Source organism: Macrobrachium nipponense, chromosome 7, assembly GCF_015104395.2.
Source record: "Macrobrachium nipponense isolate FS-2020 chromosome 7, ASM1510439v2, whole genome shotgun sequence".
Lineage (NCBI taxonomy): Eukaryota > Metazoa > Arthropoda > Malacostraca > Decapoda > Palaemonidae > Macrobrachium > Macrobrachium nipponense.
The window spans coordinates 109352407-109379446 of NC_061109.1; the positions used below are offsets into that span (position 1 = coordinate 109352407).

General features: G+C 35.0%; 1 protein-coding gene across 2 annotated transcripts in view; it reads right to left on the minus strand.

The window, feature by feature from the left end:
* Positions 1-27040, minus strand: part of LOC135217565 (diuretic hormone receptor-like) — a 275442-nt gene that overhangs the window by 35999 nt on the left and 212403 nt on the right. Inside the window, exons 5-8 of one of the 2 annotated variants that reach the window (XM_064253532.1) lie at positions 25738-25825; positions 7653-7733; positions 6787-6852; positions 1657-1808 (exon numbers count right to left, since the gene is read on the minus strand). In XM_064253532.1, the coding sequence (XP_064109602.1) occupies positions 1657-1808; positions 6787-6852; positions 7653-7733; positions 25738-25825 (387 nt within the window). Of the gene's footprint in view, positions 1-1656; positions 1821-6786; positions 6853-7652; positions 7734-25737; positions 25826-27040 lie in introns of both variants that reach the window. The other variant, XM_064253531.1, reaches the window with a different exon arrangement.

Sequence of the window (27040 nt, forward strand, 5' to 3'; positions counted from 1 at the left end):
TAATGGGATCATGTAAAAAATCGACAGTTTAGAAATTGACATACTAGTTAACACAGTGACATACTAACAATAAATCCGTATAAGAATGCTTAGAAGTCAAAATTCTCTTTTCAAAACTAAAATGTGAAAGTCATCATATAATATCAGTTCGAGCATGACTAATCTAAGACGAGTGAAGTACGGAGAATCATATTCAGCAAAGTATGGTATATTATGAACTTTGGTAATCGTTCCAAGCTATGACATTTCTAGTTCTCATGCAACTAGGGCTGCTATTCGGAGTTGTGGGAGTTATTACGCCTAGCACTTTGCATATGCTTGCAAAAGACTGTTTACTGGAACTTTATTTTGGGACTTTAACCCTTAGATTTAGTAGAACCTTTTTATAATTTTTTTTTTGCCCTTCTCTTGATTTGTCTGTAAGTATGAAGTATGTTAATAAACGATCATCCATTCTTTATATGTGTATATATATATATATATATATATATATATATATATATATATATATATATATATATATATGGGTGTGTGTGTGTGTCTGTGTGTGTGTGTGCTTGCGTGCGTGTGTGTGTGTGTGTGCGCATGTGTGTATATATATATATATATATATATATATATCTATATTAATATATATTGTATATATATATTATATATATATATATAAATACAAATATTTAATATATCCATTCTAATGTATGTATTAACATATATACATATGCATATATGTATATATATGGGAGTATGTACCCTTTGTGTGTGCATATGTATACACACGTATATGTAATAACTAGATATATAGTAGAATTAGTATATTTCATATATATACAGGAATATTGGATATGATCATTTATTATTCTTTTTCATGTATGGTTAAAGTTACTCAGGCAATTATAATGAAATTCAAAAATAAGGAAATGCAGAGAGTATTGTGGGTGTGTTTCTTAGCAATGAAAACTAGATTAAAGTTAAAATTGCAAAAAGACTTAAACTGATTTCCCCGCACTTCCCAAGCTCCTCGCAAAAAATGAAATCTAGCCCCTGTTTTCCATTTTCATTTTGGATTCGTTTCATCAGCCGCTCTCCCCCCTGCCGTTGGAAAACATATTTTGATCTAACTGACGTATTTTCATCAAACGCGGTGCGAACCGTTTTGCATAATTGTTTTGAGATGATTCACTTTCGGTTCATAGTGTTTCGACAATGCATGGTCAGTGATACTCATTCATAGCAATAAATTTCAGTTCTCCGGTTATTCAATAAACGCATGGCCGGGCAAACTATGTTTCATCAGGATTCGTAATAGACAATATTCATTATAAATCAGCGTTTGCTGAAATTGCATGAAATAGGACTATAAACAAGAAATTGTTTACCTTGTTCATAACTCAGCTGTTAAGGGCATTTCATAGTGGAATATTTATTTGAAAAGCGTTGAGTAACGACGAATGGCAATTAACAGTTTGCCAATTCGCGGGAACTTTCATGAGGAGAGTAGTCACCAAATGGTTCGTAAAAGGGACACAAAACACAACCAGTAAATACAATATACGTAGATCCTAACTATATCTTTAAATTTTTATTAAACTACTAATGAAGGGTAATAGATAAACACTAACATTACTGAGGACAAATCGGAAGAAAGGGATCACATACCCACATTATTCTCAAGAGAAAGATGATGTTGGTTGAGAGCAGAAAAAGGACGGCCACTTTCTGGATCCAGTCGACGTTACTGACTGCCATCAACGGACACACGTTGGACCACAAGCCCTCAATGTCCAGCTCTTCCATGCCGCCACTTCCACCTCCCCAGTGTGCTGAAAGGTCACAGGAGGAGGCCATGAAAACACTCACTAATAACACGACCCAAATATATATTCAGTTTGTTTTGATATTGCTCTGTAGCAAGTGTTTGTGTTTAATTATAGGCTGAATGTTAAAATGTATGAAAGGATGGACACGGGATAAATACATGAGGTGGGGAGGACGGACATGGGTAATAATAATAAAGATTAGTTGAATGTTATAGTTCTAATGAAAATGTATTTAAAAAGTTAGAGCAGGAGACTTGAAAAGCACAACAAATAAAATGTATTTTAGTCATGGCTTTCGTGTTTAAACATTTGGAAGTTTAGAGACAGACCACAGGAAAAGCTTTAATGAATTCTTTTTCTTACTGTACTCGCCATTTTCGTATATTGTAAGTTGTTTACTTTCGAAAAATGTGTTTACGCTTATTCTTTATTACATATCTTATATAACGCAAAATATATATGTAAAAAATCAGTATCTGCATAATGTACTGCGTATGAATCATGTCGACCTCTACCAAAGCCAGCCTTGCCTCTACATGACACGAGGGCAGCTTAACTCGGCCTAAAGTCCTCTAAGAAAACTGGCAACGTAGTTCAAAATTTGTGCCACGTTTCAAGAAAAAAACTGTTAATATTTTTACAAATACATTTCAAGAGGTCTTAATATACGATAATGAAAATAAAAAAAATTGATGTTTTATCATGTTTTAGGCTAGCAGTGCATTCATTAACAAAACGACTAGAAGATTTGGAAGATCTATAGCATAAATATGGTTGCGGTTATAGTTTTGATATTGAAACACACGGAGAGGTAAGAAAAGGTGGCCACTTAAATAAATTATTCAAAGGTAAGCATCATGTATTTTCTTTAAGATGTATGTTGTATACCAGTCGATATATTTCTTCAAGTTTACGTTATGCATCAGGTTTTTCAATTTCATTATATAGCATGTTTTGATGGCAATGACAAGTCACTTCCTCTTATCTTGCATTGATTACGGATTTGACATTTTTTTTTTTTTTTTTTTTTTTCTTTTTTTTTTTTTTTTTTTTTTTTTTTTTTGCCGATGGACTTTCCATTACCTCACACCATCCAAAAATAGTTTCATTTCGTCTGGGTTTTTTTTGTTTGGTTCGTTGGTTATGGGATTTGAAAACGTGAATTTTACCAGTGATTTCATTACTCATTCCTATACTCCTTTAGGGGGATAGTGTCGTCTGTGCACTGCACTTCATGCGGTGAACTGTAGGCAATAATTAGGGTCCTTTGTAGCGTCCCTTCAGGCCCTGGCTGTAACCCCTTTCCTTTTGCTGTACTTATTCAAACACCTTTTAATTTCAATTTCCTTTTCAGCGCAGAATGATCTCATAGATCCCAGCGCTTGGCCTTTGGCCTAAATTCTATAGTCAATTCTATTCTATATGTTCATTCCTGTACAGATGGCCTCCCCTATTTCCAGCCGGACCAAATACTTTTTTTTTTTTTTTCCATAGATTCCAGTGCATAAAAAATATTTTATGAAGATACTAGCACACGAAAGACATGTTTTAATGTTATATGATGGAAGGATGACCGTTGTGAACATCAAAGAGGCAGTTTAATGATGGATGGAATCGCAATCACGACAGATCATTCATGGTGGAATTGCAGCGATGATCCTTCATCATCAATATGGAGATTTAGACAAAGGATGCTGAAAGCCATTATAGTGAAGTAGAAAGAGCCATGGTGAACTGCAAGTAATTTGTAAAAATTACTTTTGGAAAAGGAGGGCTGAAATAGAAAGAAAAATTGGAACTAGATCATTTCCACGTGAAACAGAATAAAATTAATAAGAGCTCGAAAGGAATAAACAATGATCAAAACTTCAAGAAAATTTTGTTAGAGTTAATATTCTTAAGCCGAATTACTTCATATAATAATATAGAGGGAAAAATATCGATAAAAAAGGTCAATTAGTACAATTACTGATAAACAAAAATATATCTTAATTTATTCTTTATGTAAGGAATAATTACTAACTGCAGTGTAGATTTTATTAATATACAATGTAAACAATACTGCAGTTTAATCTCGCGGCAGTAAACTTAGTTGTGTTAAGCAGAAGTCTTCAGGTGGGGCAAAACACTTGATGAAGGTAATGGCATAATTGAGTGAGAATTTCCATTCAGCCGATTAAATAATTCTGATCTTACTGCACACATTCTCGAGAGGATCTTACAGCTGTATGGCAAACACTTCAGCATGGCTGCGGCGGCTCTCGTTAGACAGAAAAGTGTGTATTCGAGAGAGGCTTCTGTATAACACTAAATATACGCGCGTATAAACTTGTGTTTTTAGTTTACTCGGAGAGTAAGCTTACAAACTACTTTGTCTTTGTTCTTGTTGGGAGGGTAGGAAAGTTTTATGGAACAGCGTAAAAAGGTCTGAAAAGTGTGTTTTGCTTTGAGTTAAAGATACAGGAATTTTAGGATAGGATATTTATGATTTTTTATGCCTTGGAAAAAGGATTGATATTAAATCTAACTTGCAGCAATTCTACCCAGTATTCAGTGCCTGCACCAAACTCAGTGTTGCAGTACTCGACGGTGGGTATGCATATTTATGCATGGACCAATATATGTTTTATGTTTTTAACACAAAAACCTTCTGAGAAGAAGAGAGGAGAGAAAAAAAAGTTTGGTAGATGCACTGCAGGTGTGAGAAAATGGAGGTCCTTAATATCCAGAGAGCGTGAGAGGATGAGATTTTGTGTAACCTAAACTGGTCGACTTACTCCTGGAAAAACTTCCTTGGCTTATCGAGTGGTTGATTATGAGAGAGAGAAAAAAAAAACTCGGTTATTCATTAATTTAGTTGGTAAGGGGTGATTTGTTTTATTGATTGATGCTTTTCTTTGTATCGTGACTATTTAATGAGGGGAAAATGGCAGGATCTCTCCAAAACGACACGAAGAAAGGAGGATGGATATGCAAACAAAAGCGAGTGAGGACGAAACGTGGTTTTTAAGTAATAACTTTGAGCGCGGTCGGTAGTTCAGTGTGAAAATTAAAAATTGGGAAGTTATTGATATGTAAATTGATCTAGTATGTGTAGTGGAAAAGAATGGAAATGCGAAGCAAAAGATGTTATAAAAAGGTTTACTTAATCGAAGGCGTTGAAGGAAAAAGAAAAAGAGAAGTTCCTGGGTCAGAAAATGGATATCAAGGCGAAATGAAGAGGGAGCACATGTACTGTTCATTTGGCAGCGCAGGTTGTTTCACTTTCGTATGATTTATGATTTAGGAATATTTAGTGTCTTTGCAATTTCTTTATAGCAGTTGCCTTTTTTTTGTTATTATTATTATTATTGCGGAACTGAACCTTTCATATTGCTGTATCAGTGATATTGTCTGATCACTATCCCATATACGTTTTCACTGGACGTCATTTTACTTACGACGTACAGCAGTTCTGTCCCTAGACCGAAAAATTCTATGTAAGTCCACAAATAGATCTACAGCAGTCTCGCACGTGCTTTTCACCACTACAACACTAACCAGGCTACAACAGCTCTACCGAAATCGGAGGTTAAGTCTCCTTAGACCACTCTCACTGCTGTTTACACTATTTAGAGAGCCGTAGCCAGAGCAAATCGAGTTCAGATATATACAGTCTTCAAATACTTTCAGGAAGCCGTGAGAGCACAAGGTTACCCAAGAAAGTTGTCACAAGAGAATATTTAATCTGTTTTAATAACTTTAGAATTACGATTCTTAGGCAGAATGTTCACACTGGTCCCTATGTAATAGAAATCTGTCGACAAAATTTACCGTTTAAGTTTGCAGTACTTTGAGGGACATCGTTTTATCACAGCATTTTTCTTAAAATCATCTGATTTTGAGTGATTTCATTGCAGAATTTCAACATATCAAATTTTATTTGTATTGTCTCGCTGGAGGTGAAGGTGACGAGTAAAATCAGTCATGTCTTTGGATTATCCCAACAGAAATGAATATAAATATCCTTATTTATATGCAAATCGTAACTAGTATTTATTTTTTTTAAAGAAATTTATTCTGATAAAATATCATGTCTGCTAAATAGTAAAATAAGGAACTAAATATGTGAAATATAATATAGCTTATGTATATATCTTCTATATAAATAAAAATGTAAATCTCCGAAAGTTCTTCACCGATTTCTTTGAAATGTTGACACAACATTGCATTCGATTACGCGCGTTTTTATAATGGGGTTTTAATCCTAACCTCTCCGAAGGGGGTGGGGATGAGAAGGGATTCCTTGAAACGGAGCTGGTTATGCCCGTAGACTTCGTTACTTGACAAATTTATCATACATAATTGAGAAGGGTTGAGAGGGAGAGGAAATGCGAGAGTAGACAGGGTGATAGGGAGAAGAAAGAAAGAGAAAAAAAAAGACAGGGAGGGTTAGAGAGACATAGAGAGAAAGAGTTGGTATTAGTGATAAGAAAGAGGGAAAGAGACAGTGACTTGGAGATAGAGAGAGAGAGAGAGAGAGTAAGAGAAAGGAACAAGAGGGAGAGGAAGAGAGAGAGAGTAGAGGGTGTGTTAGGTAGGAGAAAGATGGAAAAATGAGGAGAGAGAGAGAGAGAGAGAGAGAGAGAGAGAGAGAGAGAGTTGGTATTAGTAAGAAGAAAGAGGGGAAAGAGGCAGTGATGGTTGGACAGAGAAAGAGAGAGTAAGAGACAGGAGCTCTCTCTTTTTTTTCTGTCATTTAACCTATATAATATATATATATATATATATATATATATATATATATATATATATACATATATAAGATATATTATATATATAATTATAATATTAGTATATATTATAATATATATATATATATATATATATATATATATGCGTATATGTATAGTACATATATCTGTGTGTGTGTGTGTGTGTGTGTGTATTTATGTTTGTGTTAGTGTGTGCTCTGAAAAAAATTCTTTACTTACATGTGTAAGCGTTATTTGGGTCTTTGCTATGACCCAGGTGATAATGATGGGAACTGGAACACCTGTCGGGGGCGAGGAAAAAGGAGAAAAAGTTTAGGCGTTCATTAAAAAGGAAAGGGGCAAATATTATTGCATAAAAAGAATAAGGTACAATGGCTGCAACGGATAATCCTTTGGAAAAATTTTGTATGATGCAGAACAGACTCTCTGCGTATCTCAAAAACTGAAACACTTGGGAGAGACATACATTGTTAAAATATAGCAGGTTTAAACAGCCAATAACGAACGAGAATGTATTTTATTTTAAAGAATAATTTTGGTAGTTTAATTTAAGGACATTTTGTTGTTAAGATCTGCCGGTATTCTAAATTATTTCGGGAAATGTCTAGCTGTACTTTATGCATTTTTTTACAAGCAAAATATAAAAGTATGATAGTCATTTTATTTTTTCAGCAACATGCTTCAGCAGTAGATATTTTTGAAAAAAAAAATTGTGCTATTCATTAAAGTTTCTGTTTTAAAAAAAATCTAAAAGCATTTTTTTACAGCAAGAATAATGACATTTTGACAACTTTTGCCAAAAAAAAAGAAAAGAAAAGTGGACAGTTCTTTACGGGTTTATAAACATGACGTCAGATTAAACCTTCGCTTGTCAAAGGAGGCTTGTGAACTTCGTTCGTTAGGTCGTTGAAAAAGAATATCTTTTATAAAAATAAATGCAAGTGACTGGAGTGAACTAGAATAGATACAATAGCATCTTTCTAAAGCCAATAAAATTAATAATAGATCTCACCGGTTCAAACTAGCATCAGGTCGGATCGAACTCGAATAAATAAACATTGTGATAACATTTCAAACTTACCCCATCCTATCAGTGTATAAACACGCAACTTGATGCTCTCCACTTCGAACGTCTTGACAACTAACATGTAAAGGTAGAGACCTGAAAATAGAAAAGTTCTCTCAATTGTAGGCAACAAATATATATATTATATATATATATATATATATATATATATATATATATATATATATATTTTATATATATATATATATATAAAGATAAATGCCACGAAGGAAAAATAATGAGTATCTGCTCAGTAAAGGACTTTTAAAGTCGAAAGATCTTGCAGACCTCCTTCGTTTATTTTCCTTCGTGGCATTTATCTTAATTTATGGATTTATCACGTTCCTAACTTTCGTGATTCAGTTATACATACATACATATATATATATATATATATATATATATTTTAATATATATTATATATATATACATATCTAATAAAAGGAGCCCATAAAAACACCAAAATGTAGAGAGAAAAGTACTATATTTCAGAGACTGCTGTCTCTCCTTCAGGTATATGAATGAGAAAAGTTTACAGAAAAGGTGGTATTTATACCAAGAGATTCGTCCACAAGTAAGCCAATTTAGGTCACCCCCGCTGATAATCTTCCTTTAATTCTCTTAAGCGTTGGTTGAATGAACACTGCGTCGACGATGTCTGATGTCCAATTCCCTTTTGAGATGTTCATTACCTGCTTCTCTTTTATTAAGGCCGATTTCCATCATTTGACTCTTGTACGGCAGGTTGCTGCTATAAATTACACGTGACATATTCCAGTTTATTCTATGTTGTATGTTCATTTATATGATTGAAAATAGCCGAGTTCTGTTGTCCATACCTAACTGACCGTTTGTGTTGTATTAATCTCTGGGGAAGTGATTTACCTGTAAATCCGATGTAAGATTGGTCACAGTCCTGGCATGGGATCTCATATACCCCCGAGTCTTTGGGGCGAAAGACTCGGGGGGTATATGAGATCCCATGCCAGGACTGTGACCAATCTTACATCGGATTTTACAGGTAAATCACTTCCCCAGAGATTAATACAACACAAACGGTCAGTTAGGTATGGACAACAGAACTCGGGCTATTTTCAATCATATAAATGAACATAACCATAGAATAAACTGGAATATGTCACGTGTAATTTATAGCAGCAACTGCCGGTACAAGAGTCAAATGATGGAATCGGCCTTAATAAAAGAGAAGCAGGTAATGAACATCTCAAAAGGGAATTGGACATCAGACATCGTCGACGCAGTGTTCATTCAACCAACGCTTAAGAAGATTAAAGGAAGATTATCAGCGGGGGTGACCTAAATTGGCTTACTTGTGGACGAATCTCTTGGTATAAATACCACCTTTTCTGTAAACTTTTCTCATTCATATACCTGAAGAGAGAGACAGCAGTCTCTGAAATATAGTACTTTCTCTCTACATTTGGTGTTTTTATGGGCTCCTTTTATTAGATGGAATTCTGTTGTTACAGAACACCTTTACCAGTCATATATTACATAGATATATATATTAAAATATTTTCACGTATTTGTTAAATATCCAGTTCACTATACCTCGGAAATAACTTACAGGCAACGGGAATTATAATGGATAAGTGCCTCGTCACCGGTAGTATACGTGCAGACGCCAGGTTTAGAAACAACAATGTCCAATGGTTACGAAACGCTTAACAATTATAATTCCCGGGGTGTAAGTTGTTCCCAGGTATAGTGAGTGGATGGTCAACGATATTTGTGATCGATAGATAATGTGATTTAATTTTTTTTTTTACCAGATGCATATTTTACTGCAATATATATATCCACAATGACTTCTTAACTTGACGATTTCTTTACAATTTTTGGATAAGTTTGTCGCTACAAGGCCTAAGATACAATTGAAGAATCAAATGAGGTCATTCGGACGCCAATGGCAGCAATCGAACCCGCGCCCAGTGTATCAGAAAGAGGTGACATTTACAACTTCACCTTGAAGAAAGATTTAAAGCTGTTCGCGCTCACATACTCATATTAGTCTAATTCAAATGTATGTATTATATAGCTGGAATAGACTTGTCCTCACCGTCATAGATTTGTTTATTGCTTTTGTATGAGCGGGAATAGATTTTGCATCTTTCCTCATGATCAAGGTGGTTAACTTTACCGCTTTCTGATGTACTTGGTTCTTCATTTGGATCTCTGCCTTTGCAGTGACAACTGTATCCAAAAAGTGTGAAGGAATAAAAACGAGTTCATTGGGTTTACTAGAAACACGCACACACACACACACACACACACACACATATATATATATATATATATATATATATATATATATATATATATATATATATATATATATATATATATATATATATATGTGTGTGTGTGTATACACATAAATACTATCCTGAGATACAGGTAAACTAAATCTCCCATCTAGCGTGCCAGTATTACTCAAGGAAAAATAAACCTCCGTAATTAGATGCAATTTGAGTGTTAAGTAACACCGCTTAATTGTCCTCTTAGCCCTCTATCTCTTCAAGATGACTTCTCTATCTCTTTTATGTCATTTTGGTCAAGGTATTGTGTTTGTCCCTAAGATATTTTAAATTCAAAAAGGATAATGGATTTTTATTATTACATCATAAATCATATAATATATTTAGTAGGTTCAAGTGTATAGTCATTTAACGGCACCGTCCAGCGATTTCTTGTAACCTGTACTGTCACTTCTTATAAATCGTTTCATATTCTCTTTTGTGGGACTCTTCTACCTTTTAATTGAAGAGGTATAATACTTCCTTCACGGTCAAAACGCCACATTTTTCTTCCTTGTCATTTTGTTGCCAAGACTAGACAATGTTGTTTATCTTCTTTACTTCTTGATGCCCTGTGTGTGTGTGTGTGTATATATATATATATATATATATATATATATATATATATATTATATACACACATATACATATACATATGCATATACATATACATATAATATCGACCATCAAGAGGTAAAGAAGATAGACAACATTATCTCTCTCTCTCTCTCTCTCTCTCTCTCTCTCTCTCTGTATATATATATATATATAATATAATATATATATATATATTTACACACACACACACATATATATAAATATATAATATATATATATATATATATATATAAAATATATCAAGAGGTTAAGAAGATAGACACCATTGACTTGGCCACAAAAAACACAGAAAGTGATGAAAAATGCGGCGTTTTACCGTGAAGGAAGCATTATACCTCTTTATTTGAAAGGTAGAAGAGTCCAAGAAAACAGTATATAATTTGTTTATAAGTATGCTGTCAGGGTATGGGAAGCAAACCCCCATGTCCAAGCTATTAGAAGATTTTCATAATACACAGAATTGATAGCTATTATTTTCCTTTCTTGACGGTTAGAATAATAAAAAGCTGAGGATAACGTAAGTCTTAGGAGAAGAGACTTGTCAGTTTGTCATTTGTGGGTCATACCCTCCCACCCTGGTTGCACAAACCATCGCTAGGTACTCATTTGCTTTAGGGCATACATTGATATCCTAAACCATTGCGGCTACTGAAAGATGTAAGGGGTTTACAACCCCGTTAGGCTCTCCTTTGTTTCTGGATGTAATGCATTAATATTCCAGGCTACTGGAATATTAATTAGTGTCAAAGTAGCACCACCAGTACACCACAATAGCAGTCTGTACTAATTAAATTACCTAACCTATTGTAAGTATATTATGGCAGGAATGACTAAATTTTGATATAAGAAAATGAAATCAGGTGTATTAAACATATTTGCGTAAGGATCTCCAAACAGCTTAGGATAGTGTTGATAGAGGTATAATGCGGTGTGTGTCAAGGATGATTATTGTTCATGGTAATTTGTAACTAGCAACGAGTTTCTTGTTAAAACTGATTAATGCTTCAATATGTGTATAGGTGAGAGTGAATAACTTTGTTTGAAAGGTGTGATAAGTCTCCAGGGTTATATGGTATTTTTGTTGATTGAGTGATTCGTGAAATTAGAAATAAGCAAATCAGTCGTAAGCTTAGAATTATGTGGAAAGGTTGCTGTTTGCAGTTGTTGAGTGATTCGTGAAATTAGAAATAAGCAAATCAGTCGTAAGCTTAGAATTATGTGGAAAGGTTGCTGTTTGCAGTTGGGGTTAGTGAAGAGGAAATTGCAGAAAATTAAGTTTGCAAGTGGTTTGCATGAGAATTTGGATGTAAATTTGAACGTAGCTTCTTGTGATGATAAATAAAGCAAGGAAGATGGAGCCATAAATTTTAATAAGGATTTTGTGTGAATGGGAATAGTTGCAATTATATATCTTTGTAATTATATTGTAAGATGGTAGGTTGAGTTAAGAAGTATCACAAAATGGATTAATCTAAGAGGGTAGTTGAATGTGTGCAACAGACATGGTTGGGAGTCTGGGCGGCGGTTGGATGGGTGGAACATTTAGCTTGCAGATTGAAAGGAGGATGATAGGATAGTCAAAAGAGAATGCAGTTCGTAAGTGCTAGGAGGGAGCAGAAGAGAAGACTTTAAAGTGCTGGTTAGATAAAGTTAAAGTTTAAGTTACGTAGGAATGTAACAATGGTAGGATTTGAAAGAAGACTAATCATGGAATAATGGAAACGAGGAAGAAAGTCATGTATTCAAGAGATGGAGTATCCAGGCAGCCAGAGTGGTAATATGTGAAGGTATCATTGAACCAACTATAGTAATGGGGGATAAGTATGGATGTTTCAATCTCTGTGAAAGAAATAATGTTGAAGATATTTAGATGAAATACTTGCGTTTTTTATGTGGGGTAAGTATAATTGTAAAGGTGAGACGCGGATCAGTTTTTTTTTAAGACGCTGATGTCACATGGAAAAAATGGAGTGTAGCAAAAAAATTTTTTTGGGGTGGAGGGGGGAAAGTATACAATTCGAAAATGTGTAAGGCAGTAAGAGAGGAATATCGAGGTAATAATCAATCGATCATATGGATCGGGTGTTGAATTTCAAAGTTCTTAACATTGAGGAGTACAGAGGGAGTACCCACATAAGAGAGAGGTGAGTGGCTCAGCGTGTGGGAAGTTGACCCACTGCTGATGGGCATTCTGCGTAGGTGTATGAAGAGGCTAATGTGTAAATTTTTGCCCGGAGGATTCATCTACGATTCAACAGTTAATTATGAATGTTTAATTTCTAGCAGATTATATGATCAGGGAAAGGTATCTGAGTGATGAATTGTTTTATATTCTATCGAAGACAGTACAATTTAGGGAGGCATCTTCATTACAATTTTTCACAACACAGGCTTGGTTTAATTTTACAGAGAGTGTTTTTATAGCGAAGTATTAGTACAACCATGAAGATAAATTTGAAATAGTTTAGTTCACAAAGTTTTTACATCCATTACCGTAGGTTTCAAGAAACAACCTGAAGAATTATAGGCTGACTTGATTGAGGGAATCTTCGATTGTACATTTTATGTATCATTTTTCTTTACTGTCACGACTGTTTAATGACAGTAATTAACCATTGGTATCTTGTTACTATGACAAATATCAGCATGACGTTGATTTATACAAATTCACGCAATCAAACCATGATCTTTTATCGGTGCTTTCCTTTGATCACCATAAATTCTTTGACCCCGCCAGCTCTCTTTGGAATATAAAGACGCCGAGAGCGCCAAGAGAGGATAAGGCTTCCCAAAATCCACTCTTGGATTTTGCTATTCACGGAAATACTCGGCTGCTTACCCTGAAATTTGATTATTTGATTTCGTCCAACGATGGAAAGGCAAACTGTCCCTTCAGGCATTTTTTGTTGTGTATTTTTGTGTTTTTCTTTTTTTCGTTAGTCGGTTGGAAATGTTTTCCGTGTGATTTACAACACCGTCAAAAAATCCAATGGCGTCAAACTAAGAGGTATAACAAAATGTAAATGTTAATTTTTTGAAAACGTTAAAACCTTGGAGGTTATACCTCAGACCTAACTGTAAATGTTTGAAATGAAGTGTCTCCTTAGCAAACTGAAGTATTTTTTATCATTAGTATACTTAATCTCACTCTTTAGCTCTCTTGTCCTCATTTACTATAAGTTAAAACCCTCACCAAATTAAGAATTAACTCTAGCTTCATTACACATAAACAGTTTATAAAAGATATCCATTGTGGTTACCTCTCCTATTCTCAATTTCTTCCATTCGAAAAATTCGAAAAAAAAAAATTTTCGATTCCGATTTCATTAACATATTGTTCCACGCGGGTCTGAACTATTTATAGTCAGCATTATTGGCAATTTCACAAAGATTGTTTCATTTTCTTCCAACCTACATTAGATCTTTATACGTCATCTGGGCTATGGCGGGCATTGCATGATTGCATTAATGCTCGTTCACGGAAAACTGCAAAGATCCCGAGAAACCTTCAATAAAAGCTGAAGCTGGATTTAGCGGTGGATGGCGTGACCCAGATTTGTTGACGAGATCGTCCTGTAAACTTTGATTGACTGCCCGAAGATAGAATTTTTTCTTAGAAATAGTTTGGGTTCACGTACCGTTCCCTTATGTAGTAAATGCAGAAATATTTCCGATGTGTGGATAAGAAAACACACGATTGCTCTGACATTTTTGTTTTCATATACACAACGGCTTCATTTATATATATTTTAATTGTTCCCCGAGGCTTTTTTAGGCCAAAAGCTGACTTATGACGGTGATGGAACGCGTAATTAAATCTCAGAGCATGAAATTTCATGGCGGTATAAATGCAACATTTCATTTCCTCATTATCTGACCTCATGTCGACGAAAATTCAGAAAAGTGTAAGCGCTTATTTCTCATACCTTGACAGACCGCCGCCATGTGTAATTATAATTACAACCCAGAGGGAAGAGCGAAATAAACCATAATGATATAAAGTAAATAGAATAATAATAATAATAATAATATAATTAATAATAATAATCAATAATAATAATAATAATAATTAATAATAATAAGGACGGCAAAAATGTTGGTAAGTACGTTACGGATCTATATCCTGATTTTTAATATATATATATATATTAATATATACTATATATATAGATATATATATATATAGTATATATATTTATGATATTGTATATTTGATATATTTGATGTTTATTAAGCAGAACTGCTTTAATTCTAATAAAGGTAGCTCCAGATACGAAACATAAAACGTCCAGTACCACATTCGTATTTATTTAACTGCTGTATAATGGACGAACACTTATTATAATAAAACGTTCACATTATTAGCTTTAAATACCTTCACTGAAAGCTCATTAGCCATGTGCTGATTCCTTTTACGCATACTGTGCCATGTACTTTTATATTGCACATTGTTGCTCTTCGCTGATACTATGGGCCTTCTTTTTATATATCTTATTTTATACCATCGATTCAACCCATTCTGTCTTCCGTCTTCTTGACAAACGCCTCTGAGTTGTACACTCTGGGCAACCTACCATCTCCATTCTGTACACATGAAAAAGCCGCCCCAAGATTCCCTAAGTTAACCTTTTTATCGCTAAAATGTATCTGCAGATTTTTCACTTCATTAATTCTTGGTATGCTTCATTTCGTTTACAACGGTTTATCTCAACATATTTAAACTCTATATTTCATTTATATTCATTAACCTCACTTCACTTCAATAAAGTAAAGTTGGTGCAGTAATCCATTCATTAATGATCTTGCTTTCCAGGGGCAGTTAAAGTTCTTTCCAGTATGAACAGGCCTCCTACCTTTCTTCCTTTAATAGTATAACTCATCTCCTCTCATGTCCAGCCATTATTTATCATATTTACTTCTAAATACTTATACAAATCAACCACTGCCATAGCAATACTGCTCCATCGCATGATCTTATTCTTGCCTACCTGTACTTTCAAATTTGTCCACTTGCAAACTTTCAACTACTTTCTGAGTTTCTTTTTATTGTCCCAAATGAATGTCGTATCATCTGCTGCAGTGTCATTTCGTATCAATCCCACGATTTGTTTTTTTCCACATCTTTTAATAAACAGCAACTGTCCTTTCTCTGACTTCGTACATCACTTTATTCATAAGGATTCTGAATGCACAGATAAGTAATACACCTTAGTCTCGGATCCGCATCATTCTCCCTATTGTCTGCCTATTTTAACTGAGCCATTGACCCATTTTATTTGTAAATTCTCTCTCTCTCTCTCTACTCTCTCTCTCTCTCTCTCTCTCGCTCTCTCTCTGGTCTCTCTCTCTCTCTCTATATATATATAAATTATAATAATAATATATATATAAGAGATATATATATATATAGATATATATATAAAATTTTAGCTTACGTTAAGGATTTTAGAAAGACCACTAATTAATGTATTATTATTCTGGTTTCGATTAACTTTTGCTCGCTGAATAATTTTTTTATTTTTATTCAAATATCACTTGATTCAATGTAAATGAAAAAAAAAATCCGTATAAAATCTCCTATGCATCCCAGCTCCGCTAAAACCATTGGATCTGCCCATTTACTGACGACTTACGAGCTATATCCTAATTACTGTAGTTATTGTTAGTGTTATTTGTATTCATGATGAGCCCGTATTGTAACGAACCGAAATAGCCTTTTCCCAATAGGAGCGCCCATTCATGTTTTTATTCACTTTTGTGAATTCGTGCCCATATTTGACTGACCATTTGTTTAGTTTTGTTCTAGTCGAATTTTCTATATAATTCCTTTCTCTTTGTACAGATTTTCCTTCTTCTTTTCACGGTAACTCGGACTCTTCTTTTAGGCTTGTGTCTTGTGAAAGAATGCACACGGTGAATTTTGGTGATATGATGCAGAGCATTATAGTAAGGCTGCTTGGAGAAAGATCTGCCTTGATACAAAACTGGTTCCTGGCAACTGAGAAACCCAACCAGCCGACCTTGTCCAAATGTTTTTACCAATTTTTTTTTTTTCTCTCTCTCTCTCTCTCTCTCTCTCTCTCTCTCTCTCTCTCTCTCTCTCACACACACAAACACACAGAACGGTACCACAGGTGAATAGAAAGGGTATCGATTGTTAAGTGATTTATAGGACAACGCTGAGTACTGGACTGGTAGGAAATACCTGTTACGAACAATTTCGTTTCTTACATGTCTTACTAGCTTCTGAGCAAGAGAAAATAATTTCATGTGAAACGTTACTGAAAATAATTAACTAGTCTTTTTTGTAATATGTGTTAGGGGCAGTGATGGAGTACAGTAGTTAAAAAATGGTTACAACGTTTGGTAAAATTTCATTGTAAAATTAATAATGGATATTCTTTCATCCTTAAGAAAAATGCGGATTGATAAGCATGCCATGCTGTCGGAATGGTGATTACTTCTGTGGTAACAGAGAAAAGCAATGGCCAGAGCTGAGAAATAGAACAACAAACAAACGGTACTCAATCAACTTAATCCACAAATATCATTTAGAACACAACTAGGGAGACTTCCATACTTTTGCAGAAAAGGAAATATTTAGCCTTTATGTTCCATGACAACTCTAGAGTTGAAATAGACCATGACATTTACAGACATAACGAGTGCATTAGTTAAAAAATAACATCATTTTTGTTGGAGCATGTATTCGCTTGATGATTCCTCCCCTTTTCCATATATCTATCGATGGCTGTCTATCGGTATCGGGCTGTTGATCCCATTTCCAAATCTTGTTTTAATACAAGAGATTAGACGCTCTAGGGAGCTCGCATCAGATCCGGCCTCTTGAGATGATTGATTGCGACCCACATTCCAGCAAACGGCTTCAGGCTGCCTTTTCCTGTTGCTGTGCTGCGAATCCCCTCACATTGAAGCCTGGGATTTCCTGGGACCCAGTTGAAAAAGCAATACATACACGCGAATTTATTCACAACATTACATTGAAATATAGATTGATTCATCGATAGAACATATTGGCGTCATGGCAAGGAAAGGCCGTATGGGGAGAGATTTTACAGTTAAATATAAGAACATAATGTGAGAATAAAAAAAAAAATTCCGAAAATGGGAACTATGGTATAATTATGTCCAAATGTATGAGATCCTCTTTGTTGCGAAGATTAAAGTTGGATGGTTGAACCGGATTTCGAAATTGCGACACCATTTTCTCCCGAACTTGTGATAACAGTTCGTAACCGTGAAGTTGATATTGATAATATTGCAGTTGGAATAATATGGATAATAATGTTTCAGGATCGTGCGTAATTGATTGTTGCACCATGAAATAAGATTACTGTATGTAGGAATATAATGGAAATCATTGACAGCGGCAGATTTGTTTGAGTATTCAACAAACATCTTCCACGAGAAAACTTAGTTCACGTGAATGATAATTATTTAGTATAATCAGTATCTTAGTGAAAATTCATAGGTTGTTTGAGCGCATTATTTATCTTTTATAATGATAAAGATGAATTCCTATGATATACTTGGGTATAATATCTATATAGGTTCATATGGATATATATAAAATAATATATATATATATATATATTCATATATATATATAATATATATATTATATATTATATATATATGTGTGTGTGTGTGTGTGTGTGTGTGTTATATAATATGTATATACACATACATATATATACGTATATATGTATACACTATTATATATACATATATATACATTGTATATGTATACACACACACACACACACACACACACACATATATATATATATATATATATATATATATATATATATATATATATATATATATATATTGTATATTTATATTTGAAATAATACGCAAATACGTGTGTGTGTGATTGAAACTTAATTGTATGCAAAATACAAAAAAGCAAACACAAAATTTTAGAATTGATATTAACTGTCGCAAGAATCGTAACCATAACAATTTTATGGTGTCGTAACACTCCGAGAATGAATGGCAGAAGATTAATGCAAGTAAATTTATTGCTGATGGAACGGAAAACCAGGAAGACGGGAAACCTCTACCGACGTACAAGTACTGAAACCGTATTTTGTAGGAGCCTTGTGTACGGATAAGGAGTGTTGACGTAAACAAAGAAAATACTTTAAAGTAAAGACAATATGCATCAGATGAAGGGAATAAAGAAAAGGCAGAATATAAGCGAAACATTTTGAACCCAAGTACCGATACCAGAGTTGTGTTGGCAGTTATCGGAACACAGAGAAAAGGGAGAACAAATAAAAGAGGGAAGGGAGGCGCTCGATACTAATATAGTGGTCGTGGCACGAAACAAATTGACATGGACGGGGTGAACGGGAAAGAAGGGCATCTGGGGAAATGAATCTCTCTCTCTCTCTCTCTCTCTCTCTCTCTCTCTCTCTCTCTATTTATACTCATCCTCTTTTCGTATCCTTAGTTTTGTAGGCATTTGGTGTGTACTGTAATTTCCAAGATTATGTTCAGCTCTCATCTAGTACGTAGTTTCCATGAAATTTACTCTCTCTCTCTCTCTCTCTCTCTCTCTCTCTCTCTCTCTCTCTCTCTCTCTCTTTCTGTGTCATATTTGAAGAGCTATGTAGTGATATGATCACTCCTGCCGAAAGCAATATAAATCGTATTTCATTATTTAGATGATTCTGTAGCAAGTATTTTAAAAAAATTCAAACAAATTGATACAAGTTTTTAGCCTTACATTTTATTTTCGATAGTGATCTTCTATTTATTATGATTTCACATTGAACACTTCCAAAAAGATTTACTTGCGAAGCAAATTTCCTGTAGAACAAAAGGACCTTCTGTAAGAATAAAAGGCTCGTATATGTAAAGACACTTAACACAAATAAGGTTAAGGTCATATACGTCTAGATACTTAACTCAAAACATCATAACTTGTACATCTGTTCAGTATAACTATTTCATATCCTTTACCGTTGAAAAGTTGTTATGATGTGAGCTTAATTAAGTTTACTGTCATAATGCAGCAGACGTAGTTATGTTGACCAGTCCGAGGAGCATATAAAGTGTGCTTTCATTGATGGCACAGCTAACCTTATCACACGCACTTTGAACTTAGCAGCGTAAAAAGAGAAATCAGTTTCAAATCACACAGATTACGAATTATACCAATGCATAAAAGGGATTATATTTATATAACCATAAGGAAAATAGGGCCTAGCAGTGAATTCACAAACTTTTTCGACATGTATGACAGAAAAAAAAAAAGTATAACACTACTAGGTAACATCACGTTGAGTCTGAGAATCTGGACGATACAAAAAGGAATCATGTCGCATGAGATTTGAGCACCACTGTACATCTGCTCAGTTTTAAACTATTTCATATCCTTTCATTCTGTAAATGCGTAGTTTCCAATTGATATTTCCCCTCTTGTTCTTCCTCTTTGGTTCAAAGGCTAACAGAAATTCTGAAAACAGATCCGTTTTCTGTAACACAAGCGATCGGGTTGGAGACATCCTATCAAAAGCTTTGATCTATGATTATAATTTCTTTATTACTGCCTTTATTTACGACTTGTTACTACACAAATGAGCTTTGCTCAGATGACAGTGTCAGTTAAAACTGATAATCAAAGATGTCAGAAATCAGGATCGGCTGATAAACGATCCACCAATAAAATTAAAGAAAAATTTGTAATTTTGTCGGAATACCTATAACGGACAAATAAAATTGGTGGTATGAATGGCGATCTCTTAGGTCAGGTTATGCTCTTGAGAGCAAACTTTCAGAGTAAGTTCACTTTGACAGGTGAATAGTTGTTGAACTCCTTGTGTAACATGTACACAAAGCTCTTCGATATCGCACCAGTTCCTACTATATGCACTGCGCTATTCACCTAACTTGTGTACATTCTCGTGCTTCAAGAATATTAGGTCTTTTCGCTTCCAGTACATTTTTATTCCATCTAAGTGGCACTTTTCGCTTACTCGGTGAGTAAGCCTACAAACCACTTGTTGTTGTTCTTGTTGGGAAGTAGAAAAGCTATATGTAAGAGCATAATAGGGTCTAAAAAGGGTATTTCGCGGCGAATTAAAGATGCAGGAATATTAGGATAGGTTATTTATGGTGATTTATTAGAATGAAAATGTAACAAATAAATAATGTGCATGTTGAACGGTACAGAAAAATTATTTCTAATGCACAATTTATACAAGCTCCTCACTAACTACCGTCATCCAGACTTTCCATATGAACAAAACCCTTGTTACTTGGAAATGCCCTCGCAAGATTCAGAGATATATGCAGTTTGGTAACAAATTGCATATTACTCTTTTCTGTAGTTGTCTCATTATATAGTCTCTGTTATTGATGCCTAAGGCAAGAGGCCACACTCCCTTATCGATTTTAAACTTCTTAGCTTGCCTGTAGCCTCCAGCACCACCAGTATTTACATGGGATGGCCGGGAAAACCTTGTTCCTCTCTTAAATTCCTTTGCTCGCGTAATTTCCTTGGTGAAATGTCGCCTTTGCCTTATGTATTATTTTATTATTATTATTATTATTATTATTATTATTATTATTATTATCATATTTCTTCTTTATCAGTGACTGACTTCTTAGGTTCTTGTAGCAGTTCGCTTCCTATTCGTCAATGTTCTTTTGGTTTCCACTTATTGTTTCTTGACCCCTTGTAACCTCCTGATGTAATATTCTCTATTGGTATTTCAATTTTAATCAACTTCGCCACTTCATCTTAATCTTCATCATTCAGATGTTTTTCAGAATTCAACTTCCATCATTCCATTATTTCTTGCCCGTCAACTTTCGTCCTTATTTATATTTTTCCGCCGCCATTTCTTTATTTTGGATGTTTTGTCTTTTCGTCTGGTGTGTTGAGGTTCAGATTCCATTACACCCTTATTCTTTGTCCTGCCTCATACCCATCATCGTCTGCCAGACCTAAGCTCTCTTCCTTCAGGTGTACATCGTGATTCCTTGGCCATGTCGATCCTTAAAGCTTATTTCTGCTGCCTTATTTTTTGCTTTTCCCCCTTAAACCTTTGTCTCTTTTACATCGGCTGTCTACGGTATCTTATGTTAAACACGTCTCATTTTTGTAGGGTCACTTTGTATGGAGTTTTTTTTTTGTCTGAATGTCTTGACTTAGGTTCTCCGCTCACGCATCCTATCCATTCTCCTGTTTTTTTTTCTTTCTTTTTTTCTTCCTATCAACTTGGGTAAGGCAGAAATTCAGTAAGTCTTTCTTCAGTGGATTCTCTCTTTAAAGTTAGATTTTCCCCTGATATTCTTGAAACCAACTCGATCATTGTCTACCTGTCCTTCTTACCAGTATATACACCCTCTGACTGTGGCGTTCCTGTCACTGACTCGGGTAACCTTTCTCGAATGTGTTTCCATTCTTTTAGTCTTCCTGATCGGATAAGTACCGAGAACATATACGCTAGCTTTGTTTTTTAGGATTTTTTCTTACTTCCATTTATTCTCCCCATTTCTGTCCCATCCTCTTGCCATCTCATCTTTTACCGGTAAGCTTATAATTTTGTTTTTGTCTTGCCGTCAGCCCATCGTGATATAGATTTCTTCACATCACTGAGGATGATTCTTGTCCCTAATCCTGTATATGTGTTACCACCAAATGTCCACGCTTTTCCAGCCAGCGCCTCCTTACATTTTCCTGTCATTGTTGCTGATATTGCTTTATGTTTTATTTTGCATTGGATTTTTTTTTTTGCTGCTCCTGCCCGATTAAAGACTGCCCTTATGGAAGGCCTTTTCTCCTTGAATAATGCACTGGCACGTACGTAATATATATATTATATATATATATATATAATATATATATATATATATATATATATATATATACATATATATATACGATATATATATATATATATAGATATATATATATATATATATATATATATATATATATATAATATATTATATATATATATATATACACACACACACACACACACATACACACACACACACATATATATATATATATATATATATATATATATATATATATATATAATATATATATATAGAAGGAAATTGTACCTTTCGTTTTCCCTGACAAAGCATTAGTTTTATTTATCAGCGGTAGAATGAAAATTTTGCTCCTTTTTACAGTACAATCAGGAACTTACAATATCATTGACCCACCAGGAATCACTCCTCACTCGCTTTAAACGATTTAAAAGGGCCCATCTTTTTCCATAAGAATGGAATCATGTTTCGTTTGATTTTTAAAAATTTATTTAACCAGAACAGAAAAACAGAGTTTACAGAAAGAAATCCTGTGCCATCGGTATTAAAGACTTCCTTGGTTATTGCACATCCAGCTTTAAGACGATCCCAAAGAATAAACTTAGTAAACCTCATCATCCACCTTTCTCTCTCTCTCTCTCTCTCTCTCTCTCTCTCTCTCTCTCTCTCTCTCCATTTGAAAAGTGTTCGCTTTAGCAGAAATAGTTTTAATGTTGAATGAAGTGCGTGGCTTTACTCTGAATCCTCATCAGGACGTTGAAGGGTCTCGAGTTGACTTTTCTAAAACCCTCCAAGCCTCATATGAGAAGTAAACACCGCTGATGCCTTCAGTGGCTTTCAAGAAGTCAAAGAAACGGAATATGGAAAACAATAGAAAAATTATTATATAAAACTCCGAAAACAGATTAGGCTGTCTAAAGCATACCTAATTGGGATAGGAAAAACAGCTTGAGTTGTTTTCTTTTGTAGAGGCCGCGGATCGATGATTTAAGAAAATGTGGCTCTAGAGCCAAGCACTGTGGCACTTTTAACCAGTCAGCGATTAAAACAGTGAAAAGGGGGAGCTGGAGTTGCTAGACAGCAAGATGGAAGTAAGGAGGTGGGAGTAAAGGTAAAGTAAAAGGTTGAATGTTGGTATAGCTAGGGGCCTAAGGGAGGCCGCAAATAACCCTTAGCCATGCCAACAGTGCACCGCGTGAAGTACGCTGGCGGCACTACAACGCCCGGCTAGAGGATGGTGGAGACGTGTACAGTAAATATCAGGGTTTATCCCAGGCTTCTTATCCAGGAAAGGACATTGAATCGCCTGTTCCATAGGCTTCATAAAAAATGAAAGATCGTCGGACACTGAATTAGTCTTTAACATTAACCGATTCAACTCGCCTATACATTTCCCCTGTGTCCGAGGTATGGATTAAGATCGAGAAGAAAGAACAAATAAAAAAAAAAAAGTGTTTGGTTGCTCTCAAAGTTTAAGGTACCTTTTTTTTTTCTATCAGACTTCAAAGCCTATTAGGTGTCTGGAATACAGCGAATGTAGCAAAAAGTCAGCCACTTCTTCCAGTCCTCATGCAGTATATGCGTAAGTGGAGCTAGCTATAGCCCTGTTATTTTCTAGATTTTCTTTTCTGGCAGAACGACTGATAGAGTCGTGTCTGGTCAAAACAAGTTCGGCCTCACAAAGGAATGAATGAATTGGAGAAATTCTCTTTGTGTTGTTAACTTGCCTTTTAAAACTGATAAGGTGTAATAGATTCATGAAATACAGAAGGCAGATAATTCCATATATCAAAAGTAAATATGATTGGATCAGGTCGTTTGGCAACCATCGACTTAGAAACTATAACATAGCTTATGCGTAGCCACCAAACAATTTAACTGTCCACTAACTATCACCATCCTGGTACCGTGACTGGAAAGTCGTACTACACAATCGCTGGGAGGCCAGCAACCACCAAAACGGAGGGAGGGTATCCGAGGGGACCCTGTCTTGGTACTTTATAGTAGGCAATGAGGTATTCGTATAAAGGAAGAGTAGAGGTCACGAAAGGTCGTCTTAACACGACCATATGACGTAGCATGCCTTCAGAGACTTCTTACAGTAGCTGCATGTTGGGAAAGAGGAAAAGTATATTACTATTCAAGCTCTCGATTTGAGTATTTTGCGCTAAGGATGGCAAATATTGTATGTCAGCGTATGACCTTGGGTACAAGGAGTACGATAGGGAGAGAATCCATGATAGGCGTAGTAGATGTAGTAAACATTGAAGACACACTGTCCTGTTAATGAGGCTCTATACGTCAGCATAATGCGCTTCCGAAGTTCAGGGAATGGTCGAACGGAAAGCTTTATTTTTATTTTTATATAAATAGTAAGAGAAGAGGAGGAACTGTGACTTTGTATCATTTATGAGGAGTAAAGCTTTTCGATTAAAAAATGTGGTGTTTATACAAATACCTTACTACATACTAGAATATACGTTTACGGTTTAATCAGTAAAAGGAAACGAAAACGCTGAAAACAAACGAATTCTGTTTGTACCGATAAACAAAGCCGGATGAAAACACTCAAAATTAATGAATATGTAAAAAAAGGGGATAATATTTCATGGAAAGAATTTATTGGAAGTTTTTTCATTATATATATATACATATATATATTTATATATATATATATATATTAATATATATATATATATATATGTGTGTGTGTGTGTGTGTGTGTGTGTATACATGTATATATAATTTGTTTGTGTGTGCTTGTGGTTGTAAGGATTTTTGGAGTCCGAGGTATAATCAAATGAATCAGCTGTTAACATACGAAAACCCGCGTTATTAGTGAGATAACCCCTTTAATGTGAACTCAGGTTGAAATTATGACCCTGCCTCAACGTGGAGCAAGTCTAGATAACGACGAGTCCTGTTCTCATCGTCAAAATGTTACCGTTCATCGCACTCTTCTCTTAAGGGTCTAACAGTTCTGAAAGCAAAATCAGGAATGTGTATATATGCAAACGAGCGCTTCCCTGTTTGACTGAGCAAAGTTTGCTCGATGCTCTGCGTGTTGTATCAGAGGTTTAGGGAAATATGCTGCTTACATCTGCCTCATAGCATACGCACATAACTGAAGCCTTTATCGCAGTGTGCAGGAGATTGCGTTGCGTTTACACGGAAATATATTTGAGGCATCCGCTAGTTTATGTAATGTAAATATTTGGATGTATGTACTTATATATCACGATGGCTTTGCCACAATCATCAAAAAGGAAAATTACAAAGTAAAATGAGAGAGAGAGAGAGAGAGAGAGAGAGAGAGAAGAGAGAGAGATCAAGCAACTCACCTTCGACAAACATCCACATGATGTTCGTCAGGAAGAAGTAATTGAGTGCGACGAAGAAGGCACATCCGATCCCCTCCCAGACGAAAGTCTGCAATAGATGGAAAGGGAAGTTTCAATTATTGTCATATTTGCTAAATAAGCGAACGTTTCCCTCAAAGTAATTTATCCAAACGTTTCGGCGTGAAAGGTTCGAAGTCATGTTCTGTCGAGCTTGAAAGAAACCACAAAATGAATTGCAGATACAGCTGTTGATCAGTAGCAAAAGAAAATTCATGAATATACGGGGTCTCTGTGCCGCGTTTTTGTTAGCTACCATTCCGTTCTTAGTTAATGCCGAACAGACCATTACTTTCCATTCCATTTCATTCTTAGGTAATGCCTAACAGACTATTACTTTCTACTCAACTTTGCGGAAATAGTAATTCTCATTTTGTACGATCTTCTTGATTGTATCATCTATATAAATAAATTTCTATCACCTGAAATAAATTCCTCTGATTCCGCGTTGGCAGAGCCGGGAATCGAACTTCGGACCACTGGATTGGCAGCTGGTTCAGGAATTTATTTCTGGTGATAAAAATTCATTTCTCGATATAGTGTGGTTCGGATCCCAAAATAAGTTGTAGGTCCCGTTGCTAGGTGACCAATTGGTTCCTAACCACGTAAAAATATCTAATCCTTCGGGTCTGCCCCAGGAGAGCTGTTAATCAGCTCAGTGGTCTGGTAAAACTAAGATATACTTAACTCTAACTATTGTTGAAATCTCCATTTCGCTTTAATTTTTTAAATTCTTTCTGTGCATCATCCTCGACGGCACTCTAACGCACTTTCATGCAAAGGCGAATATAAGCTTATTTATACTCTGTTTTTTTCCATCTGTCCATCCGCCTGTGGTGTTTTTGTATGGTAACACTGCGTCCCGGGCTTTAGATAGTTACTCTCAGCTTACATTCAACGATTATAATAATATCCTATTTCGAATATTAACGGTGTAATTCGCATACAGTAAATTATTAAAACACTTTTCAGTTGCAAATGTACACCCAGATATCCTTTTATTTACCTAAAACTTACACATAGCGTAACTATCTAAAGCCCGGGACGCAGTGTTACCATACCCAAAAACAGATGGACAGATGAAAAAAAAAACACAGTATAGCTTTGCATTTATATGTTGAATTCAGATTTTACTAGAGTTGACTTGACCCTCACGGGAGGTGCACGTCTCATCATTTACTCCCGACGTGGATACAATCTGCTAAAAGTAACCATGAGACTATGTATTCAGCCTGAAAAGCAATAA